Source organism: Amia ocellicauda, chromosome 16 (assembly GCF_036373705.1).
Source record: "Amia ocellicauda isolate fAmiCal2 chromosome 16, fAmiCal2.hap1, whole genome shotgun sequence".
In the NCBI taxonomy this organism is placed as follows: Eukaryota; Metazoa; Chordata; class Actinopteri; order Amiiformes; family Amiidae; genus Amia; species Amia ocellicauda.
Genome location: NC_089865.1, coordinates 26717204 through 26743556, shown reverse-complemented (window position 1 = coordinate 26743556; position 26353 = coordinate 26717204). Strand labels below are relative to the sequence as shown.

General features: G+C 43.5%; 4 protein-coding genes across 4 annotated transcripts; 1 reads left to right on the top strand and 3 right to left on the bottom strand.

Moving 5' to 3' along the window:
* Window positions 1–1035: 1035 nt before the first annotated feature.
* On the bottom strand, window positions 1036–10486 carry LOC136711388 (histone H2AX-like). Its single transcript, XM_066687618.1, has 3 exons — window positions 10081–10486; window positions 3527–3534; window positions 1036–1481 (listed from the first exon to the last, which is right to left on the bottom strand). Exons 1-3 carry the CDS (start codon window positions 10458–10460, stop codon window positions 1084–1086), a joined length of 786 nt encoding a protein of 261 aa, XP_066543715.1. The 5' UTR covers window positions 10461–10486; the 3' UTR covers window positions 1036–1083.
* Window positions 5943–6998, bottom strand: LOC136711690 (histone H1-like). The gene has a single exon (XM_066688108.1). It carries the CDS (start codon window positions 6957–6959, stop codon window positions 6315–6317), a length of 645 nt encoding a protein of 214 aa, XP_066544205.1. The 5' UTR covers window positions 6960–6998; the 3' UTR covers window positions 5943–6314.
* Window positions 10487–10695: 209 nt separating the features above from the next.
* Window positions 10696–12043, bottom strand: LOC136711387 (histone H1-like). Its single transcript, XM_066687617.1, has one exon. The coding sequence runs from the start codon at window positions 12002–12004 to the stop codon at window positions 11360–11362; it is 645 nt and encodes a 214-aa protein (XP_066543714.1). The 5' UTR covers window positions 12005–12043; the 3' UTR covers window positions 10696–11359.
* Window positions 12044–25357: 13314 nt separating this feature from the next.
* On the top strand, window positions 25358–25761 carry LOC136711476 (histone H2A-like). The gene has a single exon (XM_066687774.1). It carries the CDS (start codon window positions 25362–25364, stop codon window positions 25743–25745), a length of 384 nt encoding a protein of 127 aa, XP_066543871.1. The 5' UTR covers window positions 25358–25361; the 3' UTR covers window positions 25746–25761.
* The last annotated feature ends 592 nt before the right edge of the window (window positions 25762–26353 follow it).

Below are 26353 nucleotides of genomic sequence, written 5' to 3'. Positions count from 1 at the left end.
TGAAATACATTGACCGTTTGGATTTAATTTTAAATGCATTGGACCGTTTTGGTTTGTTTTTTTATTTTTACCATTTTAATTGTTTTTTTATTTGTCCGGTGCATTTTCAGTTCATTACAATGTATTTGACTCTTTTGTTGTAGCATTTTTGCTTTAATCACTAGTTTGTTTTATTGTTTTGTGCACACGTTTATTTGAAGTTCAGTATTTTGTTTACGGTAATCACTAAGATTTTAAAAATTTTAAGTGATTTTAAGAATTGATTTAAAGTATTAAAGTATTAAGTATTAAAATTTGTATTGATTGTTTTTATTATCGATATGTAAAATACTTACACCAACAAAACAGTAGTTTTAAACACACTGCAGTAAATGGACTATTTACACTTTAGATAAGACCTATGGATTGTCATTTGTTTAATACTCGTACTAAGATTAACGAAGAATGGATACAAATCATTGCATTGAGAGAGACACATTAAATGCCCTCTCTCTAAGAGCTTTAAACGAATTTGTTCCTCTCTTTAAGTTCCAGTCTCTACTACAGACTAACAGACTGGATTTTTCTTCACAGTGACATGCACTAGCCCAGTGGTAGCCAACTGTGTTCCTGGAAAGCCGCGATCCTGAAAGTTTTCCAGGTCTCTAAATCACCAATCATTGGATACCTTGAAAACAGGGATATTGTGTCTAATTAAGATCCACAATTGGTTCTTGATAGAGCACAAGCTTGTAGACCCTGCGGTTCTCCTGGACCAGGGTTAGCCACCTTTGTACTTGTCAATGTACAGTACTCGAAGGTTTAGTGGTTGAAATGCATTGTAGGTTTGTATAAATGCACCGGTGAAACGCTTAATGTAATATTAAACATGTTCTGTAGTTATATATTGGGACCTAAATTATAACGTTTTGTTAACTGTATAGGACTGTATCAACGGTTAACGACATTGATCTAAACCCAAATGTAATATCGCAGCTACCAATACAACAGTACTCGTAATAACACTAAATTGAAATCCGTGCTTTTATGAGAAGATTGGGTGGCTCTTAAAAGAGCCGTTTTTGCCAGTCAGTTAATCAGTCTTTACTTCTTGGCGGGCTTCTCGGTCTTCTTGGGCAGCAGCACGGCCTGGATGTTGGGCAGCACGCCGCCCTGGGCGATGGTCACGCCGCCCAGCAGCTTGTTCAGCTCCTCGTCGTTGCGGACGGCGAGCTGCAGGTGCCGGGGGATGATGCGGGTCTTCTTGTTGTCCCGGGCGGCGTTGCCAGCCAGCTCCAGGATCTCGGCGGTCAGATACTCCAGCACAGCGGCCAGATAGACCGGGGCTCCAGCACCGACGCGCTGGGCATAGTTTCCCTTCCGCAGCAGCCTGTGGACACGGCCGACTGGGAACTGTAGTCCAGCCCTGGAGGAGCGAGTCTTGGCCTTCGCTCTCTGCTTTCCGCCGGTTTTGCCTCTTCCGCTCATGTTTGCAACAATTTGTAGAATTGAAATATCTGTAATGAAATTCAACTAACTGGGTCAATTCTTTTTAAGGAAATCTGTCTGCATATGATTGGTTGAAACTTCCTCATCTCTCTGTCTTACCAAGGGACTGCAGTGATTGGCGCTGTAGGGCAGTTTTCACCAATCGAAATGGAGGTGTCAGATGGTCTGTTTTTCAAGTGTAAGGCGGGAGCGGTTCTTCTGCGCTGTATGGTGAAACTGACTTTAATGTAAAGACCACTACAGGACCAACGAGATTTGGTTAAAAACAAGGTATTAGTTTCTATTTTAACTATACACAAACTTGTAATTGTTTATTTTGACGCATTATTTCAATAGTCATTCGCATCGATAGAAAACATGAATAATCAATGTAAAAATACATTTTAGAATGACGACTTACTGTGAACATGTGTGACTGTATTACATTTAATCTCACTATTGATCTAATATCCTGAGTGAAACCAATACACTCTTAGAAGAAATGGTTCTATATAGATCCCCAAAAGGTTCTATGCGATGATACATATATGGCTCCCTAAATGTATCTATATAGAACCCTTTTTAGGGGTTCTTTCAAAAGAACCATAAGGGGTTCTTTCTACTGATCCCAAATCGTTCTGAATGGAACCTTTTAGGGTGCCATTTCTGTATCATGGCATATAACTATTGGGGGATCTATATCCTTATGATCCCTTTGACATTTCTGGGGTAATAAGAAACACTTTACTATACCTCATATTAAACCTTAGTGGAACTTATTTATAGAAGTGTTTATATAAGACATGCATAAGTGTTGCCCTGATGTCCTGCCCAGTCAGCTTATTTTCTCCAGCTCACTGTGATCCTGTATTGGATGAAGGGGTTATTGAAATGGATGGTTCACCAGACTTACATAAACATTCAACATTGTTTATATTTGTTAAATAGTGGGAAACATATATTAAAATAATTACAAATAAGTACATTTACTAATACATTTCATTACATTAAATAATTATATATATATCTACTTATTTGTATTATTTTAATATATATATTAAAATAATACAAATAAGTAGATTTATTAAAACTATGCTTGAAACAATTTAATTACATACAAAAAAACTCTTCATATATTAAAAAACTGTTCTTATATATCAATAAATATTTGGTATTTCATATTGTTAAAAAGTGAACTACTAGCAAACAATGATTTAGTACATAAATATACACACACAAAAAATAAGATTGATAAAACAATGCTGACATTTATATTTAATTACATACAACCAAAAACAAAAAGGTTGTAACAATTAGTTGTTCATATGTAACACTCAACATGCCTTAAAAGTGTATAGAACCTGGATTTTCTTAGGACAACATATTGCACATCCTTAGTACTGGTATTGACATTTTCTTTTGGTCCTAATTTAATTTGAACAACAATGTGTCCATACAATGTAGGGTATGTTGAGCCATCAAACAGCCCATGGCTATGGATTCATCCATGTGTGCTGAGGGCTGAATGATGGTTACTACTTCCATTTTGATGCTAACCATCCCAGCTTGGAGGGGGTTGTTCCTTTTTGACTGAAATGTAATTGTTGGCGTCGCTGCTTCTTGATCTGTTGTTGTATTTCAGGAACATGTATTGCAATATTATGCATGGAAAGTCTCATTTTTAATTATATTATAATTGTTGATTGGGGTGGGGGGGTGATGTATCGTCGGCTAGTATAAACACAGCGGGATCCGGCGAGGGGTGGGGCAAGCTCTTGACCACTGTCCCACCCCCCCTTTCTGCATGTCCCTGTTCATTTCCTATATGCACTGTGTGGAAACAAACTCCTCAATTTGTTACACGGTAAATGCTCACACAAAATTAATTCCAGATACTTAAGTAAAAAAGTATATGGTAAATATATGTTCATATGACTGTCTTTTAATTTATCAATTGAGGAAATGCATGTAATTAATCCACAGACAATGACTTTTGAATATGATAGAATCAGGAATGTATTTATTAACTCAAGTTACTCACCTCATTTACAAAGAATATTTAGTTTTCTCTCTAAATATTGAAGGAGGGAACAACTGCTGCATTGGCTGCATTGGCTTCTAAAATAATTCTAAAAAGACAAAAATAAATCAGATTACTGATTTAACAACAAACACTTCCACAGTGACTGTATCTTCACTGTAAGTGTAGGGGATGAAAATTAAAACCTGCAATCAAACAAAAGGGAACAGTGTTTCTCTTAAAGAAACACAACAGCATAGTGCTTTAAAGCAATCTTGTGGTTCTCTCTGTATAGTTGAACACTAGTCAACATCTCAGGCCATCCAGGGAGTGAGTCGAGTGAGCTCTGTATAAGAACAAGTGTAGTGAAACAACTTGAATACAGAATACAAAATATTGTATGCAAAACTATTGAAATCTAAATACATTTTCCTTTGTTCATTATATTTTACAATTATCATACCTCTCCTTTTGAACTCCTCTACATTTTCATGGATATATCCTTTCAGGAGTTTTTCAAATGCCCAACACTTTGCATTTGTTAGGATTGGGAGCAGTGAAATGGAGTCCAATTTTTATATTGCTGTTCAGATCTTCTCCAAATCTTTCCATCACCTGATACAGCAGCTTAAAAGGAAATGCAAGGGTCATGTTAGATACATATAACATTTTATATAACAATCCTATAAATCAACGGCGTACTCTTCTCATTAAAACTCATTGAAAAGGAAGGATAGAAATTAACTTACCAGTTGAGTAATTTGAAGAAATGGAAACTACTGTGACTTCTGCAGTAGACCTTTGCATCAATTCTGTCCTTCCATGTACAGTGTGGTGCATTCTGTCTTTGACAGATTCCAGATCTGGCCTACATTTCTAGGTGCATTACTTTAATGTGCTCATTGAAGCTATGGGCATCCTCTCCAAAGTCCTCCAACTTTAGCACAGTCTGCAGGAAATTACATATGCAGATGTAAACAAAATTCCTATAAATGCAAATACAACCTTACTTTACTAGAATTGCACACATTTGCTGTAAATTGTGGTTAGAACATAGGTTGAAGTTTACAACATAAAAGTGCTCTCATCAATAATAAGACCTGCTGTTGTGATGTTTCAGAATCTTTTGATGCTATATTTTGCCTTCATCTCATTAATGGGTGTTGAGGTGTAGTAATGGCTCTCATTTTTAAATTAATTTCTGAGGCATGCTAGTAAATGATAACAGAATAAAAAGTAACAATTAAGTGAAACATAGCATTTGGATTTAAGGAAATTGTAACATAACCAGAGTGGCTTCCATCGCCTTGAAATTGAAATTTGGTATGACACTGCCCTGGACATTTAAATACATTTTGTGAATTGGATACCTGAAATAAATATTAATATAATCATTACTAAAATTGAATTATCAATGATGACACGTAGTTCCATTATTTCATAGGTATTAAATAGGTGTGTAGAATAAATAATGTTTGTTAAAGTAATGTAATATGCCTCTGCATTGTTCTGATGTCATATACATTAATATATTGAAATGAATACTGGCCAACCTGTATCACCATGCCTGTTCCAATAGAGAATATTAAATGTAGGTTACTTATACATTGGTGTATGTTACCCTGTGTGGTTTGCAATGTCATCAAAAAGCACTTGAATTAATGTTTAAAGCAAGTGAGACTTCTTTCCTTTTTAAATTATTGATCCTTCCTCTGTAAAGCATCAAGTACTTTTGTTGGGAATACTGGAAGAGTGTACAAAGATTTCGAGAGCGAATTAAACTATTCTTCAAAATAGTCGTCACAAAACTATAACTGAATAGTTTTCAATACCTGCCCAGGATCAACACGATATAAAAAGATTTAATGATAAGCCGGTTTCCAAGAAAAATCTCATTCTGGTAACATCACGTGCCGTATTTTTGCTGGGAAATAGAGTGTATCCATTTTCTGAATAATGGTTGGTTACATAATTACGCATGTAAAATAAATTTCACCAACATCTTGTAACTTTGTATTAACTTAAAGTCAGGCCGTATATGATCACTTTTCATTTTAATACGTTATCCATAGATAGATAAACACGATATTGACGTAATGTGTATTGAAAGGGAGTTTACATAGTCGATATTCTATCTAATTAAGTGACTTAATTTAACCATGTTAATACAAATTATAACATTAAAAATAACGCTGTTCATACTTACCTCTTCACTCGCTGGCAGCCTCGCGCAAATTCTGTTGACAGCTCTTGTCCATCCGCAGCGAAACCCATCTGGACCAATGAGAGCGCGGCACGGTGCGCAATTCTGCACACGGGTTCTATATATCGCCTCTCACAGCCAATGGTTCTATAAATATGGGCAAAACACCCTTCGGTGCCATATAGAAACCAAATAACCATTTTTTATAAGAGTGATACAATTGTATAGTTTTACACACCACCATAAAACTGATACTCTTAAAAGTACCCTTTTGTATTGAATACAATGCAAACAGCCAAGCATTGTATTACTAATATTTATGTCTTAACAGACGCTGTTATCCAGGGCGACTTACTAAATGTAAGAGCCATACAAGTGCAATAATACAGTGCAGTTCAAACCATGCCATTTAAAAATTCAAATTTACACGAGCGTATAGAAAATATACAATTCACAGGAGGGGAAAATAACAGCTTATGGCTACAGGCAATGTGTACACAATTTAAAAAAGTATACAAATAAGTGTATCAGAAAATACAAAAACGGAAATTGCGCATTTAAAAAGATGTGGCGGCTCTTAGAAGAGCCGTTGTGGGTCGAGGCGGGGAGCCGGAGTCAATTCCTTCACTTTTTCTTCGGAGCCGCCTTCTTGGCTTTCGGCTTGACGGTTTTGGGTTTGGCCACTTTGGGCTTGGCCGCCTTGGCTTTCTTGGGGCTCTTGGTGGCCTTCTTGGGCGCCGCCGGCTTCTTAGCAACTTTTTTGGGGCTCTTGGTCGCCTTTTTGGCCGCCGCGGGCTTCTTGGCCTTCTTGGGAGACTTCTTGGCGGCCGCTGGCTTCTTCGCTGCGGGCTTTTTGGACTTTGCAGCCGCAGCGGGTTTCTTGGCGGCGGCGGGTTTCTTGGCCGCTGGCTTCTTGGGCTTAGCAGCGGTCTTCGTGGCGGGCTTCTTCTTGGCCTCCGCCTGCTGCTTGTTCAGCTTGAAGGAGCCCGAAGCGCCGGTGCCCTTAACCTGCACCAGAGCGCCCTTGGTCACCAGGCTCTTGACTGCAACCTTGACGCGGGAGTTGTTCTTCTCCACGTCGTAGCCGCTGGCCGCCAAGGATTTCTTCAGAGCGGCCAGCGAGACGCCGCTCCTCTCCTTGGAAGCGGACACAGCTTTAACGATCAGATCGCTCACGCTGGGTCCTGCCTTCTTGGGCTTGGCGGCGGCTTTCTTCTTGGGCGCCTTGGCCGGAGCGGCGGCGGGAGCTGGAGCGACTTCTTCCGCCATTTCTCTGTCTCTGTGTAAATGCGATTCACACCGTGTGGAGACTGCGGCTCTGAGGGGCGGATCTTATACACTATATGAGAACCGTATAGACTCAACCTCAGGCTCGGCACTTCTCTTGCGCACACCGCCTCTCGGATTTGTGTTTTCTCTCCACAGAAAATCAGAGAGAAGTAGAAGAAAAAGACCACAAAACAAAAAGAAAACACACGAGGTGCAAGCAGAATCCCCCATTCGTCAATATTAATCAGGCCTTTAGTAATGACCGCGGCGTGTTTTTCACCGAGAAGCCGAAAACCTACCAAAACAGCTTCCAAACGCAGCCACCTCGATCTTACGTCCTCATATCTTTCCGAAATAAAGTCACTATAATCCTCTTAAAAGATTGAAAATCCCCCTTCGATCTGAAGCCACGGCCCTTCTGAACCTATGAAATGCAGTATAATGTCTGACAAGAGTATAACCCAGTATCAATCTCTCTTTTGGTGTAGTGCAGATAACACACGCACACTCAGGTTAATGTGATTTGCAAGATGAACACCTTCGTACTATCTTTTGAAGATACTGTACAATTTGTTAATTTATTAAATCTAATATAAAATCAAGATTGAAATAGACTGACGTTATTTTTAAAGTTACTGCCATTCGTATATTATTAATCATTTTAAATGTCATATATAATTTTCTGCACTGCCATTAATTGTGAGTCACCTTACGGTTTAAGTCGCAAAGGAAGAACTCTCTTATTGCAGGTATTAGTGGGAATTACCTAATTCATATTAATATTACTACTACTACTACTACTACTACTACTACTACTACTACTACTACTAATAATAATAATAATGGTGATGATGATGGGAGACGCGCCGTCTTAATGCCATACATTTTATTATTATTATTATTATTATTATTATTATTATTATTATTATTATTATTATTATTATTTATATTATTATTATTATTATTATGTTTAAGTTGGCAAATTGACAGCACTCTCAGTATCTAGAGTAACGTGTGATGACTGTAAATGTCAAATTCTGACCATTCCTTGTTGAAAACATTGAAAAACCATTGTGCTGTTTTGAACCTAATGATTCTCAATTTGCCTGTGTGTCCAAGATGTGCCTGTTTGTGTCTGACTGCAGTGTCAGTTGGGAATAAGGTGTTCTGCCTGTGTGTCACACAGACACAAACACATAAGGAAATGCACACACAAATATACATACATCACTCACACACAGAGACTCAGGAAACACGGTATAATACAGTACCCTTATTATAGTTTATTTACAATGTAATTGCACAGTAACAGGAGTTAATTGACCATGTATTTTACGTCTAAAGATGAAATTCTAGTAACGACAATGTAATTACAGCACAAGCTTACATACACTTAAGACTGTGTATTGCTCTAATATTTTAAGTCGCCCTGGAGAAATGCGTCTGCTAATAAATAAATGAATAAATGAGAAAATGATAATAATAATAATAATAATAATAATAATAATAATAATAATAATAATAACGATTCACCCATTTTCCCGATTTGCCTGGGCCATCCCAGTAAGGGACTAGACAGACCAGACCACAATAAAGGCCCTATAGAAGGCAGCCATTCAACTTTTGGCTGTCCGGAACGTATCCACAGCGATAGAGGGGTGAGCTTAGAGTCGCAGTTAATGTCTGACCTGGTCAGCATGTATGGCATTTTCACAGACGTGACGGAGGCTCATTTATATACATGATTATGAGTTTAAATTATTATCACTAATTTTTTGATTTGTTACTAATTATCTGTTTTATGTTGTTTTGTGTTATCATGGGTGATAATATCATGGGTAGCGCATGGCGCAGGTCGCAGGGCTGTTTTGCCTTTCAATATAGCGACAAACCGTGATGCGGGAGTCATTACTGCAGGAAGTGTGATGGAAATTGAGCCCGTTCACCCGGGGCTGACAGTGATTTCTCCGGTGCGAGCGGCGGGGGGGGGGGGGGGGGAGGCGGGGTGCTGACAGTGATCTCTCCGGTAAAACCGGGGGGGCTGACAGTGTTTTCGTATTATGTTTTCGCACGTCAGTATAATATAATCGACAAGAAATGTCGTTATAGGAAATAATCTGAATTGGATCAAAAGACCCGGAGCTATTAGTAACAGAGACCCGGGGCTTAAGCCCCGAAAGCCCGGGTCTAACGACGCCGATGGTTTGGACTAGTTTTCCTTTCTCTTCTTTTTTCTTTATTGTGTGTCATTAGGTAGGAGCTCTCTGGCATAGGCACAGATAGTTAGTTAATTCTTTTTATTAGTTTTTGGATAGTTTACAGCCCTGGTTATTAAAGGCATTTTATTTAGTTTTTACCTGTATTTTTTAGTAATTTACCGTGCCGCCTGAAGTGCAAACCTGACATTAAAAAAAATAAAAAATAAGAGGACTTGAAAAACAAATCCTAGGACCTAAAAAACAAATTCCATGACATGAAAAAACAAATCTGAGGACACATTAAATGCCCTCTCTCTAAGAGCTTTAAACGAATTTGTTCCTCTCTTTAAGTTCCAGTCTCTACTACAGACTAACAGACTGGATTTTTCTTCACAGTGACATGCACTAGCCCAGTGGTAGCCAACTGTGTTCCTGGAAAGCCGCGATCCTGAAAGTTTTCCAGGTCTCTAAATCACCAATCATTGGATACTTTGAACACAGGGATATTGTGTCTAATTAAGATCCACAATTGGTTCAATTCAACGATCTTGATAGAGCACAAGCTTGTAGACCCTGCGGTTCTCCTGAACCAGGGTTAGACACCTTTGTACTTGTCAATGTACAGTACTCGAAGGTTTAGTGGTTGAAATGCATTGTAGGTTTGTATAAATGCACCGGTGAAACGCTTAATGTAATATTAAACATGTTCTGTAGTTATATATTGGGACCTAAATTATAACGTTTTGTTAACTGTATAGGACTGTATCAACGGTTAACGACATTGATCTAAACCCAAAATGTAATATCGCAGCTACCAATACAACAGTACTCGTAATAACACTAAATTGAAATCCGTGCTTTTATGAGAAGATTGGGTGGCTCTTAAAAGAGCTGTTTTTGCCAGTCAGTTAATCAGTCTTTACTTCTTGGCGGGCTTCTCGGTCTTCTTGGGCAGCAGCACGGCCTGGATGTTGGGCAGCACGCCGCCCTGGGCGATGGTCACGCCGCCCAGCAGCTTGTTCAGCTCCTCGTCGTTGCGGACGGCGAGCTGCAGGTGCCGGGGGATGATGCGGGTCTTCTTGTTGTCCCGGGCGGCGTTGCCAGCCAGCTCCAGGATCTCGGCGGTCAGATACTCCAGCACAGCGGCCAGATAGACCGGGGCTCCAGCACCGACGCGCTGGGCATAGTTTCCCTTCCGCAGCAGCCTGTGGACACGGCCGACTGGGAACTGTAGTCCAGCCCTGGAGGAGCGAGTCTTGGCCTTCGCTCTCTGCTTTCCGCCGGTTTTGCCTCTTCCGCTCATGTTTGCAACAATTTGTAGAATTGAAATATCTATAATGAAATTCAACTAACTGGGTCAATTCTTTTTAAGGAAATCTGTCTGCATATGATTGGTTGAAACTTCCTCATCTCTCTGTCTTACCAAGGGACTGCAGTGATTGGCGCTGTAGGGCAGTTTTCACCAATCGAAATGGAGGTGTCAGATGGTCTGTTTTTCAAGTGTAAGGCGGGAGCGGTTCTTCTGCGCTGTATGGTGAAACTGACTTTAATGTAAAGACCACTACAGGACCAACGAGATTTAGTTAAAAACAAGGTATTAGTTTCTATTTTAACTATACACAAACTTGTTATTGTTTATTTTGACGCATTATTTCAATAGTCATTCGCATCGATAGAAAACATGAATAATCAATGTAAAAATACATTTTAGAATGACGACTTACTGTGAACATGTGTGACTATATTACATTTAATCTCACTATTGATCTAACATCCTGAGTGAAACAAAAACAAATGTATAATTTTACACACCACCATAAAACTGATACAAACTCTTTAAAGTACCTTTGTGTATTGAATACAGTGCAAACAGCCATTGTATTATTATGTATTTCTTAGCAGACCCTGTTATCCACGGCGACTTACAAAATAGAAGAGCAATGCAGTGCCAATAATACAGTACAGTTCAAACCATAATGCAATTTTAAAATTAAAATGTACACGTGTACAGGAAATATACAATTCACAAGAAGGGAAAATAACAGCTTATGTTTAAAGGCAATATTTATACAATTTTATAGAGTATACAAATAAAAATACATCAGAAAAAAGATACAAGAACGGAAATTGCGCATTTAAAAAGATGTGGCGGCTCTTAGAAGAGCCGTTGTGGGTCGAGGCGGGGAGCCGGAGTCAATTCCTTCACTTTTTCTTCGGAGCCGCCTTCTTGGCTTTCGGCTTGACGGTTTTGGGTTTGGCCACTTTGGGCTTGGCCGCCTTGGCTTTCTTGGGGCTCTTGGTGGCCTTCTTGGGCGCCGCCGGCTTCTTAGCAACTTTTTTGGGGCTCTTGGTCGCCTTTTTGGCCGCCGCGGGCTTCTTGGCCTTCTTGGGAGACTTCTTGGCGGCCGCTGGCTTCTTCGCTGCGGGCTTTTTGGACTTTGCAGCCGCAGCGGGTTTCTTGGCGGCGGCGGGTTTCTTGGCCGCTGGCTTCTTGGGCTTAGCAGCGGTCTTCGTGGCGGGCTTCTTCTTGGCCTCCGCCTGCTGCTTGTTCAGCTTGAAGGAGCCCGAAGCGCCGGTGCCCTTAACCTGCACCAGAGCGCCCTTGGTCACCAGGCTCTTGACTGCAACCTTGACGCGGGAGTTGTTCTTCTCCACGTCGTAGCCGCTGGCCGCCAAGGATTTCTTCAGAGCGGCCAGCGAGACGCCGCTCCTCTCCTTGGAAGCGGACACAGCTTTAACGATCAGATCGCTCACGCTGGGTCCTGCCTTCTTGGGCTTGGCGGCGGCTTTCTTCTTGGGCGCCTTGGCCGGAGCGGCGGCGGGAGCTGGAGCGACTTCTTCCGCCATTTCTCTGTCTCTGTGTAAATGCGATTCACACCGTGTGGAGACTGCGGCTCTGAGGGGCGGATCTTATACACTATATGAGAACCGTATAGACTCAACCTCAGGCTCGGCACTTCTCTTGCGCACACCGCCTCTCGGATTTGTGTTTTCTCTCCACAGAAAATCAGAGAGAAGTAGAAGAAAAAGACCACAAAACAAAAAGAAAACACACGAGGTGCAAGCAGAATCCCCCATTCGTCAATATTAATCAGGCCTTTAGTAATGACCGCGGCGTGTTTTTCACCGAGAAGCCGAAAACCTACCAAAACAGTTTCCAAACGCAGCCACCTCGATCTTACGTCCTCATATCTTTCCGAAATAAAGTCACTGAAATCCTCTTAAAAGATTGAAAATCCCCCGTCGATCTGAAGCCACGGCCCTTCTGAACCTATGAAATGCAGTATAATGTCTGACAAGAGTATAACCCAGTATCAATCTCTCTTTTGGTGTAGTGCAGATAACACACAGGTTAATGTGATTTGCAAGATGAACACCTTCGTACTATCTTTTGAAGATACTGTACAATTTGTTAATTTGTTCAATCTAATATAAAATCAAGATTGTAATAGACTTACGTTATTTTTAAAGTTACTGCCATTCGTACATTATTAATCATTTTAAATGTCATATATAATTTTCTGCACTGCCATTAATTGTGAGTCACCTTACGGTTTAAGTCGCAAAGGAAGAATTCTCTTATTGCAGGTATTAGTGGGAATTACCTAATTCATATTAATATTAATACTACTACTACTACTACTACTACTACTACTACTACTACTACTACTAATAATAATAATAATAATAATAATAATAATAATAATAATGGTGATGATGATGGGAGACGAGCCGTCTTAATGCCATACATATTATTATTATTATTATTATTATTATTATTATTATTATTATTATGTTTAAGTTGGCAAATTGACAGCACTCTCAGTATCTAGAGTAACGTGTGATGACTGTAAATGTCAAACTCTGATCATTCCTTGTTGAAAACATTGAAAAACCATCGTCTAAACGTCTAAACGTCTAAAGATGAAATTCTAGTAACGACAATGTAATTACAGCACAAGCTTACATACACTTAAGACTGTGTATTGCTCTAATATTTTAAGTCGCCCTGGACAAATGCGTCTGCTAATAAATAAATGAATAAATGAGTAAATGATAATGATAATAATAATAATAATAATAATAATAATAATAACGATTCACCCATTTTCCCGATTTGCCTGGGCCATCCCAGTAAGGGACTAGACAGACCAGACCACAATAAAGGCCCTATAGAAGGCAGCCATTCAACTTTTGGCTGTCCGGAACGTATCCACAGCGATAGAGGGGTGAGCTTAGAGTCGCAGTTAATGTCTGACCTGGTCAGCATGTATGGCATTGTCACAGACATTTATTCGAGGCTCTTTTATATTCATGATTATGAGTTTAAATTATTATCACTAACTTTTTGATTTGTTACTAATTATCTTTTTTATGATGTTTTGTGTTATCATGGGTGATAATATCATGGGTTGGGCAGGGCGCAGGGCTGTTTTGCCTTTCAACCGTGACCGTGATGCGGGAGTCATTGCTGCAGGAAGTGCGATGGAAATTGAGCCCTTTCACCCGGGGCTGACAGTGATTTCTCCGGTACGAGCGCCGGGGGGGGGGGGGGGGGGGGGGGGGGGGTGTGACAGTGATCTCTCCGGTAAAACCGGGGGGGCTGACGGTGTTTTCCTTTCTCTTCTTTTTTTCTTTATTGAGTGTCATTCGGTAAGAGCTCTCTGGCATAGGCACAGACAGTTAGTTAAATTTTGTTAGTTTTTATTAGTTTTAGGATAGTTTATAGCCCTGGTTATTAAAGGCATTTTAATTAGTTTTTACCTGTATTTTTTAGCAATTTACCGTGCCGCCTGAACCTGACATTAAAAAAATAGAAAAGGACCTGAAAAACAAATCCGAGGACCTAAAAAACAAATTCAAAGTCATGAAAAAACTAATCTGAGGACTTGAAGAAATAAATACTGGGACCTGAGAAACAAATCCGAGGACGTGAACAATTCAGACGCAATTACGGAAAGGGAGGGTACATAGTCAAACAGATTGGACTTCAGCGATTGGACGAAACAGTCTGTCAATTACTGTAACACACCATTCACCGAGTAGTAACTGTAAAGTGCGTTGCTGCTTTTCAAATCTGTTCGTAAAGTATTGACTGAATGAGAAATATGTGTTAATGTAGTCGTTACTTATTCATATTTCTTTTTTCATTATTTAAGCCATTGGAGATACAAGTGAGGGCAAGTACACCAGTTCAGACTACAACATCAAACGAAGCAGAAAATCATAAGTGAAAGGATATCAGAGTGAAAGGATGAGGGCGTCTGCCAAGAAATAATAATAATAATAATAGTAATAATAATAATAATAATAATAATAATAATAATAATAATATAAAATAAAATGATCTAAACTGTGTTGCATTGCTGTATGTACTGTCCCAGCAGACACTCGATATAATTTAAACGTTGTTTTGTATTTCAGATTAAGTTGTGACGTTGAACAACTACACAAAGTCTATTGCATATGCCTCGTACACACACACTGCGGTTAGCTCGACAACTTTACTTTACTCACCGAGATTTTTTGTTACACACACCTTTCGTTACTGAAGTGAGTGGGGTCGGTAGCCATGATTATGATCCCGATTTAACATTGAAGTTTGACTTTCTTATTCTTTATAAGAAAAGCCACGAATGTAACTTAATGGCTACAGGACAGAAGGGAACTTTCACATAACTATTTAAGAAGTGGTCAAAACTGACAAATAAATATACAGTTATAAGAATGAATAAGGGTTATTGAATGCATTGTAGTTTAGCTATTTTGGTTTATCTGTTTATCTCGAATTAAGCCAGACATATCCAGAGGATTCAAGAACTCGATCACTGAGAAGCGAGATCAGACGTTTGTCGTTTATTCTTTTAAATGTTTAATCTACTATTTGTGAATAAAGTTGGTGCTTGTTATTACTTAATGCCTCTGCTGAGTGATTTGAATATACGATCTTACATGTCTTTCTGTTGTGTTTTGATCTGGGTATCTGCAATTCTCCAAGTGGCTACTGCACATTATATTGCATTCATTATTTAATTAGGCTTGGTTATGTTGAGCATGTATAAGACGTCAGCTTTTTAAATAACTGTGTGTATTGGATAATACAATTTTAGAAATACTCAGTCAAGCTTCCCCCATTCGTACTTCAGGGAGAGAGAAAACGAAGTGTGACTGTAGTTCTGCTCTTCTGCAATATATTTCTACAAGATCAAGAACGGGCTCTGAAAACACTGTGGGTTACAGGATGAGGACAGCGAAGCAACGAGCAACACTGGATACAGGATAAGAGTAAAGGATACTTTTGGGAAATTAACATTTGCAGGTCCAAACATGGATGGACAGACCGACGTCCTTATTTTGAACATCAGTCTTTCAACGTCGGTCTGACCACTCATGATCCGTCGGCCCGACGTTGGCCAAACGCTGCTGTGCTATCTGGGTTCAGTTGTGCAGATAACAAGTGCAGATAACAGTCTCATTACCTCTGAGCGTTTAACATTTAACTTATATTTTTGTTTTAATACCTGCCACATTGTGCGATAACCAAAGAGCTGTCCCGGTCCTTGCAACTCACACACAATGGCATTTCTCACATCCCTTAATGAAGAATAGTTACTTCTTCAGGATAACCCTAGGTGCTTTAACCTGTTCTTTAATGTCCGCAAGCTGTACTGAATTCCATGAACAGTGGAAAGTAAATCCAGTATAACATTGTATGGATGGCCTTCAAAAAAATACTGTTTAATTAAATCCACTGGCAAAGATGGAGCACTGTGTGAAGTGTTTTCATCTTGGTGAGGTTGTTGAGCAGTTTCAGCATCTCGTTGATTTCTTCCACAACATGCACAGTATTCTCCATTATCACCTAACTGTTCACCACAAAAGATACAATACATGATATCTGCAATAAAGATACAATTGTTAAGTTAATAGCAATAGTACATTTGCTTGTTTGCTAAGTAAGGTGTGTAAGAGAACAATATAGAAATCTCAGTAGCTCACATTCCTTTCTTGCAACGTATTAACTGCAAAGTACCTTCTAATGCAATTGGCAATGTAGAGATTAATGATTATTATTCATGAGTATTCATTATAATATTGATAAGATGGGAAGGCGTAGTTTAGAATGCTAATGAGATCACTGCTAGTTATTAGAAATGACCATTCAGACACTGTTTGTAAAATGTTAAGGCCCCTTGAGGGTATGTCCCAGAGCGGGTTTAACAGCATTGTTCTGTCTCAAATATTTTGGGGAACAGTGTCATGCTAGCCTAAAATCCGTTGAGTTCTGTGTTGCTCTGTTCCCCCCATGCACGTAATGAATTCTGACTAGAACTCCCGACTCCAAATCTTTCTTCCACCACAGGTGTCTATTTTGTGTATATAGTGAATAACACTGATCATCTCGTTATCATGGCACCTGTCAGTGGGTGGGATATATTAGGCGGCAAGTGAACATTTTGTCTTTTGTCGCCATTGTGTGAGATTGGGAGTGACGCCTCCAAAGGTGCACCAATTTCGTGAAAACCCACACTCTTCGGGTTCTGCCACTGTCAGCCGCTGCAGGTTCATGCATACATATCCAACATTATGACACATTTAATACTTGTCCATATGCTGCAGTGATCTGTTGGAATTCGTTCCATTCGTCCTGTTAACTCTGTCTTTCATGCAGAGCATCTGGGGAAGATGTGCTGTTGAAAAGGAAGTGATTATAGGCTTTGAGGTTTCATACGTCTCTATATAACCCCCCCCCCCCCCTCCTCGGCCGTCCACACAGACAAGGCTGTAGTGCGACAGCGAGAGGGCCTGAATAAGAATAAGAAGAAAGAGAGGATTCTAGTCACAAACACATAGTAGGTCCCGAGAAAGGGAAGAGAGAGAGAACGGGGCGTCGGTAGGGCCCCAAAGATCTGCTGGAAGTCACATCCCATGGCTCGTAATGAGCTCATAAGGAGAGAGCCGAGTCTGACGTGCAAGGAGGCACACAGTGTATAAAGGAAAGCGGGGAGATCGACAGTGCAGCCCTTCCCAGTGGAATGGAGTGGTCAGGACTACACAGGGCAGGCTTTCCGTAAAAGTGAGTGCGCCACCATGCCGCTACACTGAGGATTGTAAGGAATGTGAAAACCCTGCATCCCACCCAGAAGAAGACCGGAGAGTTTCATGATCGTGCCCGTAAAATGCGTGCCCTGGGCGTGTAGACGACATTCCCAGGGCAACCTCAGAAGCCCCAGAAGCAAAGATGCAGGCAGTCGAGGTGGCAGAACATCCTCACTGTCAGGGAAGGCGGGCAAAGGAAGTCAGGCAAGTGGTCAATGATGACCAGACAGCCAGAGATGTATAAGGTGAGGAAGAAGGCCGGTGAACGCGATGTGAAATAGGTCTTTCACACTATTTCCACAGCAATAATACAATATACAATACACCATAGTAGCATGTTTTATGTGCACCCACTCACAGTTACATCGAAACATTACACATAGTTTCACATTTCAGTCATTCAGTCATACAATTATTTAAATCCAGTAGTCAATCTATAAAACTATGGAATGGATAGTTAACACAATTCCCACAGTCCCACCAGACTCTGTATGCGTCAGTTGCGCTTAGATGTAAAAGAAGTTGGAGTTGTTTGAGTATGCATGATTCCTTTCTAATCTATATCCATAATTATTTGTTTGCATACACAGCAAGTCCATTTTCAATGTGTTGTCTTTTCTGGTGAGTTCTTCAGGCCTTTCTTCAATTTTTCTGAAAGATAAAATTATGTTTTTGTTTCATCACCTGTGGAGAAAATTAATCGTTAATGCTCAGTCTGCCTATTCCTGGGCATCGCCACCCTCCTGTTGCAATCAGCAGAGGTGTAGCAACCTGTAGTCAGTGTTGCTGACTCCTGTGAAGACAGATAATAGTAGTCAATTTCCTATCCATCAGTACTGGCATCAATATTTTTAGCATTAGTAATGTAACTATTCCTTATATCCCAGGACACCACAGTGTAAAGACACTGTAGCACCTGTTTGCAGTAGAACACACACAGTGTGTCATAAGGCAGCTCCCTCATCTCAGTGCCTTACTGTTTTATTGTTTGAAGTATTTTACATTACAATAAAAACATTCATTCAAATTTTAATACTTGTGAATAATTTTTTTTTAAATCAATTCTTAAAATCACTTAAAAAAAATTAAAATCTCAAAGTGATTAAATTCAAAATAACTGAACATGTGCATAAAAAGAAAAACAAATGTGCTAAAAGCAAACCTGCTAACCAACAAAAAATGTCAAATACATTGAAAATAACTGAAAATGAATCGGACAAATCAAAAAAATAAAATAAAACAAGAAAATAAAAAACAAACCAAAACAGTCCAATTCATTTAAAATTAAAACCAAACGGCCAATACATTTGACAAAGAAATATAACAAAAACAACCCAAAAAACCAAACAAACTAGTGTTTTTAAAAACAACTAAATCTTTAAAAACAATTAATATTCATTTTTAAAATTCATTTTAAAATATAATCATTCCTAAAATAGTTAAAAGATCTTGGACTCAGGCTCCAGCAGGGGGAGATGATCGTCCCCGGAGGTGGGTCCCATCAAGGGATCCTAAGCTCCCCCATATCTCTTATGTGCCAGATCTTGTAGGCTTCCTCCTTGCCCCTCTGATGGACCTCCAGATTGACATACTCACGAATGAGTACCATGCCCCTCCGCGCGGTGACAATCGGGTCCAGCTCCTGCTTATTAAAAAGAGAGATGTTCCGTCCCTCCCACAGGGCCTGCTTCACTGCGCAGACGACACGCCACCAGCACCTCAGGGAGGGTGATGTTATTCCCTTGGCAGGGCCATAAAGGATCCGCGGGGCGGTCGTCCGCACAGGAACGGCAAACCTGCGGAGGAACGGGAAAAACAGGAGCCAGACCCTGCAGGCGGAGGGGCAATCCCTAAAGATATGAGCCTCCATCTCCTTCCCCAGGCAACCCTTATAGGGGCAGGTGTCATAAGGAGCTATGCCCCTTCTGTGCATGAACACTCGGGTGGGGAGACACCGACTCACAGCCATCCAGGAGACATCTTTCTGTGTTTTCGTGAGGCAAACGTGCGTAGCGTTAGCCCAGATAAACCAGCAGGTTTCAGTAGGGAAATCATCTATCCGGCTGGTCTCCTGGGTAGATCTCATCTGGCTACAGATGGTCTTATAATCCCAGGAGGCCAGCACGACTTTATGGAGGCCTACTTCGAGAGCAATTGCTCGGAGCGACCTGTAGAACGGCGGGGGATCCCACGAGTGCGGCCTGGTGTTATCCATGGCGCAGAGGCCGAATGGTCTCAGGCTGCTGGCAAAATAAAAGCGGTTCATAAAACTCACTTTCTTGCCAGCAGCCTGGATGTTCTTGACCACATAAGCCAGCCCCTGCGCCTTTATCAGCCGCACAACGTCCGGGACGCCCCTGCCTCCATCCAGGGTACCATTCACCATCTGCACTCTTTTCAGCCTCTCCATTTTGCTCCCCCAGACAAACCGAAATATAATTCGGGTCACTAGTTTTGCGATGACCTTGTCTGGGGGGAAGATCATTCCTTCGTAGAGGAGTATCGGGAAGAGGATGGCCTTTACGACCAGCACCTTACCAACCATCATCAAGGTCCTTGTGCTCCAGCCGTGGATCTTCTTTTGGACCTTAGATATGGCCTCCTCCCAGCTCCGGGTGCCCGTGTTGGTCCCGTCGAACGTGATCCCCAGAACCTTGATAAACGGCTTCACAGGGAACACGGTCGGCGGGCCCCGGCCGACAGGCCATGCCCTGGAAAGGTAGACCTCGCTCTTGGCCTTGTTGATAGCGGCCCCCGTCGCCCTGCAGAAGCCGTCCAGCAGTTCCTCGACCCTGGCCACGGACGGAGCGTCCGTGCAAACCACGGCCACGTCGTCCATATAGGCCAGGGCCTTCAGTTGCTCTCCGCCGGAACCCGGGAGATGGAAAAGTGTCACCCGGACGTCCCGGCGGATCGCCTGCATGAACGGCTCCAAGCAGAGGACGTACAGCAGGGCCGACAGGGGACAACCCTGCCGGACCCCCGACCTGACCGGAAATGGTTCGGTCAGGTGGCGGTTCACAAGGACCCTGCTGCTTAAACCGCTGTAAATGATCTTAACCCACTTCCTCAGGCCAAGAGCGAGACCCATCCTCTCCATGACGAGCTGCAGGTATTCGTGGCCCACTATGTCGAAGGCCTTCTCCTGGTCCAAGCTGATTAGGACCAGGGGAAGCCCTCTCTCGTTCGAGTAGGCCACGACATCCCTGAGCACCACAGACCTGGTCGGGACCCACGACTTGAGGGAGTGGCCGCTGCAGCCGGAGCGTCAGTGCTTTGGCCAGTATCTTGTAGTCGGTGCACAGGAGGCTGACCGGCCGCCAGTTCCTCAGATCTTTTTGGTCTCCCTTCTTGTGAAGAAGGGAGAGGATACTCTTCTTCATAGAAGGGGCCAATCTGCCCTCTCTGTACATCGACCCCAAGACCTGGGCCGGATCTTCTTTAAGCACCTCCCAAAAGATCTTATAGAACTCAGCAGGGATCCCGTCGGGACCCGGTGTCCTTCCAGAGTTAAGACTCTTTATCACCTGGGAGAGTTCAGTGGTGGTGATCTCTGGATCCTCCTCCTCCTCCTCGTCCCCCTCATTGCGGGACTCCAACAGGGACAGAAAGTGATGGATCAGATTTTGATCCACCACCTTCTGATCGTACAACTCCCTGTAGAAATCCCGCACCACTGTCTCAACAGCCTCTCTGCCCTCCACCTCTTGCCCCGAGGAGTCGATCATGGAGGACATTGCAGGCCGCCTCTCCTTCGTTTTCTTGAAGAAGAAGCGGCTGCATTTCTCATCGTCCTCCATGATGCGGACCCTGGAAAGGACCTTGATCTTCTCTTGCTCCTCCCGATAGAGGGCGGAGAGACTCAGTTTGACCAGAGCCACCTCCTCAGCTAGGTCGAAGCCTCTGAGCTGTAAAAGACTCAGGCGCTGGAGGCGGGCGTTTAGATGGGAATATCTCGCCCGCCTCTCACGAGCTTTCCGTTTCCCCAGCTGAATGAAGTAGCCCTTGGTTCTTTTCTTCACCATCTCCCACCACTCTATGGGAGAATCAAAAAGGTCCTTCAGGGTCCTCCACTCCTCGAGGCGTCTGCTAAAGGTCTTAATAACACGAGGGTCATCGAGCAGGGAGGTGTTGAGCTTCCAGACCCCAGGCCCCGACTCCCGTGTGCTCGGGATGAGCACCTCTGTCGTCAGGAGCCTGTGGTCTGAAAAGAAGACCGCCTCCGAAGACATGGCGGTCCTCTCCAGTGGCTTACTGAGGAGGACGAGATCTATCCTGGAGAAGGAGGAGCCAGAAGAACTCACCCAGGTGAACAAGGGGACCAGGTCCCGACCTGCGTCGCAGAGTTCAAAGTCCTCCACGAACGCAGCAAGGTCCCTGCTGGATCTATCGTTGCGGGGCTTACTCCGGTCTACATCCCTCAGAGCACAGTTGAAATCACCTGAAATGATAACTGGCAAGGTGCCGATCAGGAGCGGGCGTAGCTGAGGGAGAAAGAGGACTCTCTCTCTCTGGCTGGTGGGGGCATAGACATTGACCAGCCTCAATACAGCCCCCTTGTATTTAAAATCGAGGCTGGCCAGTCTGCCCGCCTCTATAATCTTAAATGTTTTTACTGTTATGAAGGGGTTTTTCAGGAGTACGGCAATCCCGTCCGCTCGGGACACATTGGACCCCGACCAGAAGGATTCTCCTAGGGTCCAAGTGTCCCGGAGATCTTTATATTCTTTTTGGAACGGGATGCCGCACTCCTGCAAACAAATAATGTCCGCCTTCATTCCAGCCAGAGAGTTTAAAACATCGGTCCTCTTTTTCACCTCAGCAATGCTCCTCACATTTATTGAAATAATAATTAATGCCATGATGGCTGTGAGGGCAATTACCCGCTCCGTAACAATCATGTAAAGAAACCTTTCTCTTCCCCACTCCTCTCTTCTCCCTCACCTAGCTTAGCGCTAGCACCCATCATTTCAATCATTTGCCTCACCGCTTGATCCTCTAGGAAGACTATGGGGGGGGCTCGGCTCCCGCCACCCGGTAAGGCTGGCGAAACTCCACTGGGCTCAGGGCCCGTGGTGCTGGAGGTTCTCCCTGGTTCCTTTGTGGCCGAGGCCCGACGAGCAGATGGCAGGGCAGAGGCTTTATGTACAACTGGGGAGAAAACTGTGTAGACCCCGCTAGTTGTTCTTTTGACAAATGGTGGGGGAGGGGGTGGTCTCTCCCTTCCCGGCTGTCTGCCGCCGCAGGCCTCCTCCCCCAGCGCCAGTGACTTTGCCATTACGTCCCTGATGTCTTTATGGGAAAGGACACTGGCGCCGACTCTCGTCTCTTGAGGACCTGCGGCTTTCCCACTACTGCCGGGAGGGCATACCTGACCCCTCCCCTGGGAGAGTCTCAGTTGTGGGGCAGGAGGAATGTTATTTCTAGGGGGCCTCTCATCCACCAGGCTGCCCACTCGGGGCAGTAGAGAAGGCCCACTGCTCTCCTCTCCGGAGTCAGAGTGGGGCGTGTAGAAATTAGAGGGAGAGGTCTCTGCAGCGGGGGAGGAGCTGGCAGCGGGGGGAGAATCTGCAGAGTGGATCCTTTTATTCATCACACCCCCCCTACCCATGCTCCTCTTTTCTGCTCTCCTCCTCTTCCCCGCTACCACTGTCCACTCCCCCTCTGCCTCCACTTCTGACCCAGAGTCAGAGAGGGAACCTATGAGACTCCTGAGGACTGTTTCCTCTCTACCCCCATCTTGGCGTATCACCTTTGGAGGAGCCTCCACCTGATTCTCTCTCTCTCCACCACCCCCGAGGGCCCGCGCCCTATTTGCATAGGAGGAGTGACAATTCCTGAAGAGATGCCCTCCCCCACCGCACAGGTTGCAGGCCGTCTCCAGCTTGCTGGCCCTGGTCAGATGTTCTCCGCCGCAGACCTTGCACTTAACGACAGTGCAGGCTGCGGCTAGATGACCCAGGGCCCCGCAGTTCCTGCATAATTTGGGCATGCCATGGTAGAAGACAAGCCCCCTATTTGCTCCTAATACCACGGTGCTCGGCAGATGGCGTACTCCGCCGATGGCGGCCACTTCCACCTGCAGGCGCACCTGCCACCGCCGAGCACCGGTCCAGACCCCGTCCTCATCATTAACTCTCCTGCTTTCAGACAGGATCTCGCAGTGTCTCCTCAGCCATACCTCTACATCATACTCTGCCACTGCTTCATTATAGAACTGGATAGTTACTATTTTAATCTCTCTATCAGTCAGGGCATCGACCACAAAGTCACTCAGGGGCATACTATCTTTTTTTTCTCTGTATAGATTCCAGAAACTCTCCAGCACTTGAGGGTTCTTAAAACTCACCTCAAACACGTCTCTAGGTCCAGGCAGTTTAACCACCCAGTTCAGCTCAGAAGGGGCAAAGCCCAGGCCCCTCTGCAGCACGGACCTGCTGAACCACATTATGGCGCCTCACACCGGCGGTTCGCTGGGCCATGCTGTGCTTTCCTACCTGGGAGAAGGGTCCAGAGGCTCTCAATCCGGAGGTCGGGGCAAGTCCACTTGGCTGGGGAGCAGCTTCCACCTCCGGGGCTCTTGCAGGGAGCGGGCCTTGCGGGGAGAAGTCCGGGCCCTGGCTGCAGGAGGCCTCCCTCAGGGACGTTGCCGATCGGCCTGGTCGGTCCCTGGGATCCGAGGCCTCTCCTGGATCCTGGCTGGTGACGTCAGCAGGGAGCAGTCCTGGTCAGGCCGGGCTCCGGGTAGATGGTCGGCCGGGCTTCTGGATGGGACCCACTCCGTGAGGAGTCGGCCGACTCCTCTGGCTAGGTCCCCTGTCACTCCCGGTCCGTCCCAATCTCCACTCGCCTCGGCCTCCAGACCGCTCCAAGGACCCAGGACTCTGCAGCTCTGTCAACCGGCACCTCCCCGTCTCGTCTGGTCTGGCCTGATGGATCAGCTCCCTGCAAGGAAAAAAAAGAGACTGTCAAATACAGTTTGATGCCCCCTGATGGACAAAGGTTTCTCTCACTATTGGAGGGAAACCCGAGTCCCATCAGCAGTACGCTACCACTTGCTGCTCTGGATTCACGCCACTCCCGTCTCCGGTCACCCAGGCGTCTACCGCACCATCGCCTTGGTCTGGAGAAAATTCTGGTGGCCCGGTTAAGTGCATGATGTCACCAGGTTCATCGGTGCCTGCTCCACCTACAGTAGGTGGACAATAACTTTGTACCTTTACTTTTCGCCTCGGCTTGCCAGCTGGTAGTGACTGATACCGGAGTTAAGCGGCCAGAGTCACTCTTGTCTGTCGTAGTACACATCGAACCTGGATTGACAAACGACCGCATATGCTTAACTCATGATTGCACACTCACTACTCTAACAAAATATGAATTTGTCTAGGCGGTGTAGATTCAGGAGCAGCGTATCGCAGAATAGAGTTGCAGGAACCACTGGTGTAAATTTGGTAGGGACTCTCAAAAAAGACTCGCAGCTGTCATTGCTTCCATAGGTGTTTCTATCAAATTTTGTGTTGAGGAGTCTGAATAATTATGTAGTCATTATATTTCTCTTTAGGTTTTCCTTATACTTATCGTGCACTTATCTTACCTTCAAACTGCTTCAGATTGAGTATTCAAGATTTTAATAAAATATTGATTATTATTACGTATATAATTACGTATAAGCTCGTCGTTACAAAAATGTGTATAATTTTGTAATTTCACAAAATGGGACAACAGACAACGGTCTGAATACTTTTGAAAGGCACAGTATAATTATATATAATTAACATTTAAATAATTAATTATATGATGATTGCTACCGCACTGTGATTATACAGACCAAATTAATAGCTTCTATAATTCCGCCCGAGACAAAGAGCCAACATTGCCGGTTAAAGAATAATCATAAACCCCGCTCCAGACTTTTCACTGAAAGCAAACTGACACCGATGTTGTGATTAGTTAAAACTGTCTTATAGCGCTTCTGATAAGTGCTATTTTTTGATTGGTTAGCTGTAAGGAAACATTTAAACCAATCATGAGGAGACACGTGTCTTTAAATAGGTGTTCCGGATTTCATTTTATTATTATAGATTTCAACGAAGTTTTAGTAGTAATGAGTGGAAGAGGCAAAACCGGCGGAAAGCAGAGAGCGAAGGCCAAGACTCGCTCCTCCAGGGCTGGACTACAGTTCCCAGTCGGCCGTGTCCACAGGCTGCTGCGGAAGGGAAACTATGCCCAGCGCGTCGGTGCTGGAGCCCCGGTCTATCTGGCCGCTGTGCTGGAGTATCTGACCGCCGAGATCCTGGAGCTGGCTGGCAACGCCGCCCGGGACAACAAGAAGACCCGCATCATCCCCCGGCACCTGCAGCTCGCCGTCCGCAACGACGAGGAGCTGAACAAGCTGCTGGGCGGCGTGACCATCGCCCAGGGCGGCGTGCTGCCCAACATCCAGGCCGTGCTGCTGCCCAAGAAGACCGAGAAGCCCGCCAAGAAATAAAGATCCGACCATATAAACACGGATAGACCACAAAGGCTCTTCTAAGAGCCACCCACCCGTTTCACAGACGTACAAAATTCTGTTTTCCTTTTTTCTAGCTCGATTATTTTAAACATTACGTAAATCATGTACAATCACAGACGCTACATCACTTCATTTTTGTTACTACGATTAGGGAGAAACTATCTTAATCCTAGTACTGTGGATTGGGGATATTGTGTATTTTAACTTACTTGTCTATCTTGTCCAGAATGTTTCAGCACGATATAACAAACCTTTCATATGCAATCAGTAATTCTAGACCTTTTTATTCGAATATATTTCCATAGATTTATTCACATTTTCGCATAACTGGTAAACGTTTGCACACAATTAGGACTGAGACAATGTTAAAGTGTGTTTGTCCTGTGTAAAGTTATCATCTGTATTATTGTCCTCAACATTATCCTATTAATAGTCAACACCAAACTTGTGCGCCATCCACGCCAAGAGTCACCATCATGTCCATACGTGGAGAGCGAGCCTAGATACTGATAAGCGGCCAGAGGCAAGACCGGAGACTCAACTTGTTTTAAGCCACATAAATGCCTCCCCAAAAATGAAGTTGT

Coding starts and splice junctions, on each gene's coding strand:
- LOC136711690 (XM_066688108.1), bottom strand. CDS start 6,959: ATGGCGGAAGAAGTCGCTCCAGCTCCCGCCGCCGCTCCGGCCAAGGCG.
- LOC136711388 (XM_066687618.1), bottom strand. CDS start 10,460: ATGAGCGGAAGAGGCAAAACCGGCGGAAAGCAGAGAGCGAAGGCCAAG.
- LOC136711387 (XM_066687617.1), bottom strand. CDS start 12,004: ATGGCGGAAGAAGTCGCTCCAGCTCCCGCCGCCGCTCCGGCCAAGGCG.
- LOC136711476 (XM_066687774.1), top strand. CDS start 25,362: ATGAGTGGAAGAGGCAAAACCGGCGGAAAGCAGAGAGCGAAGGCCAAG.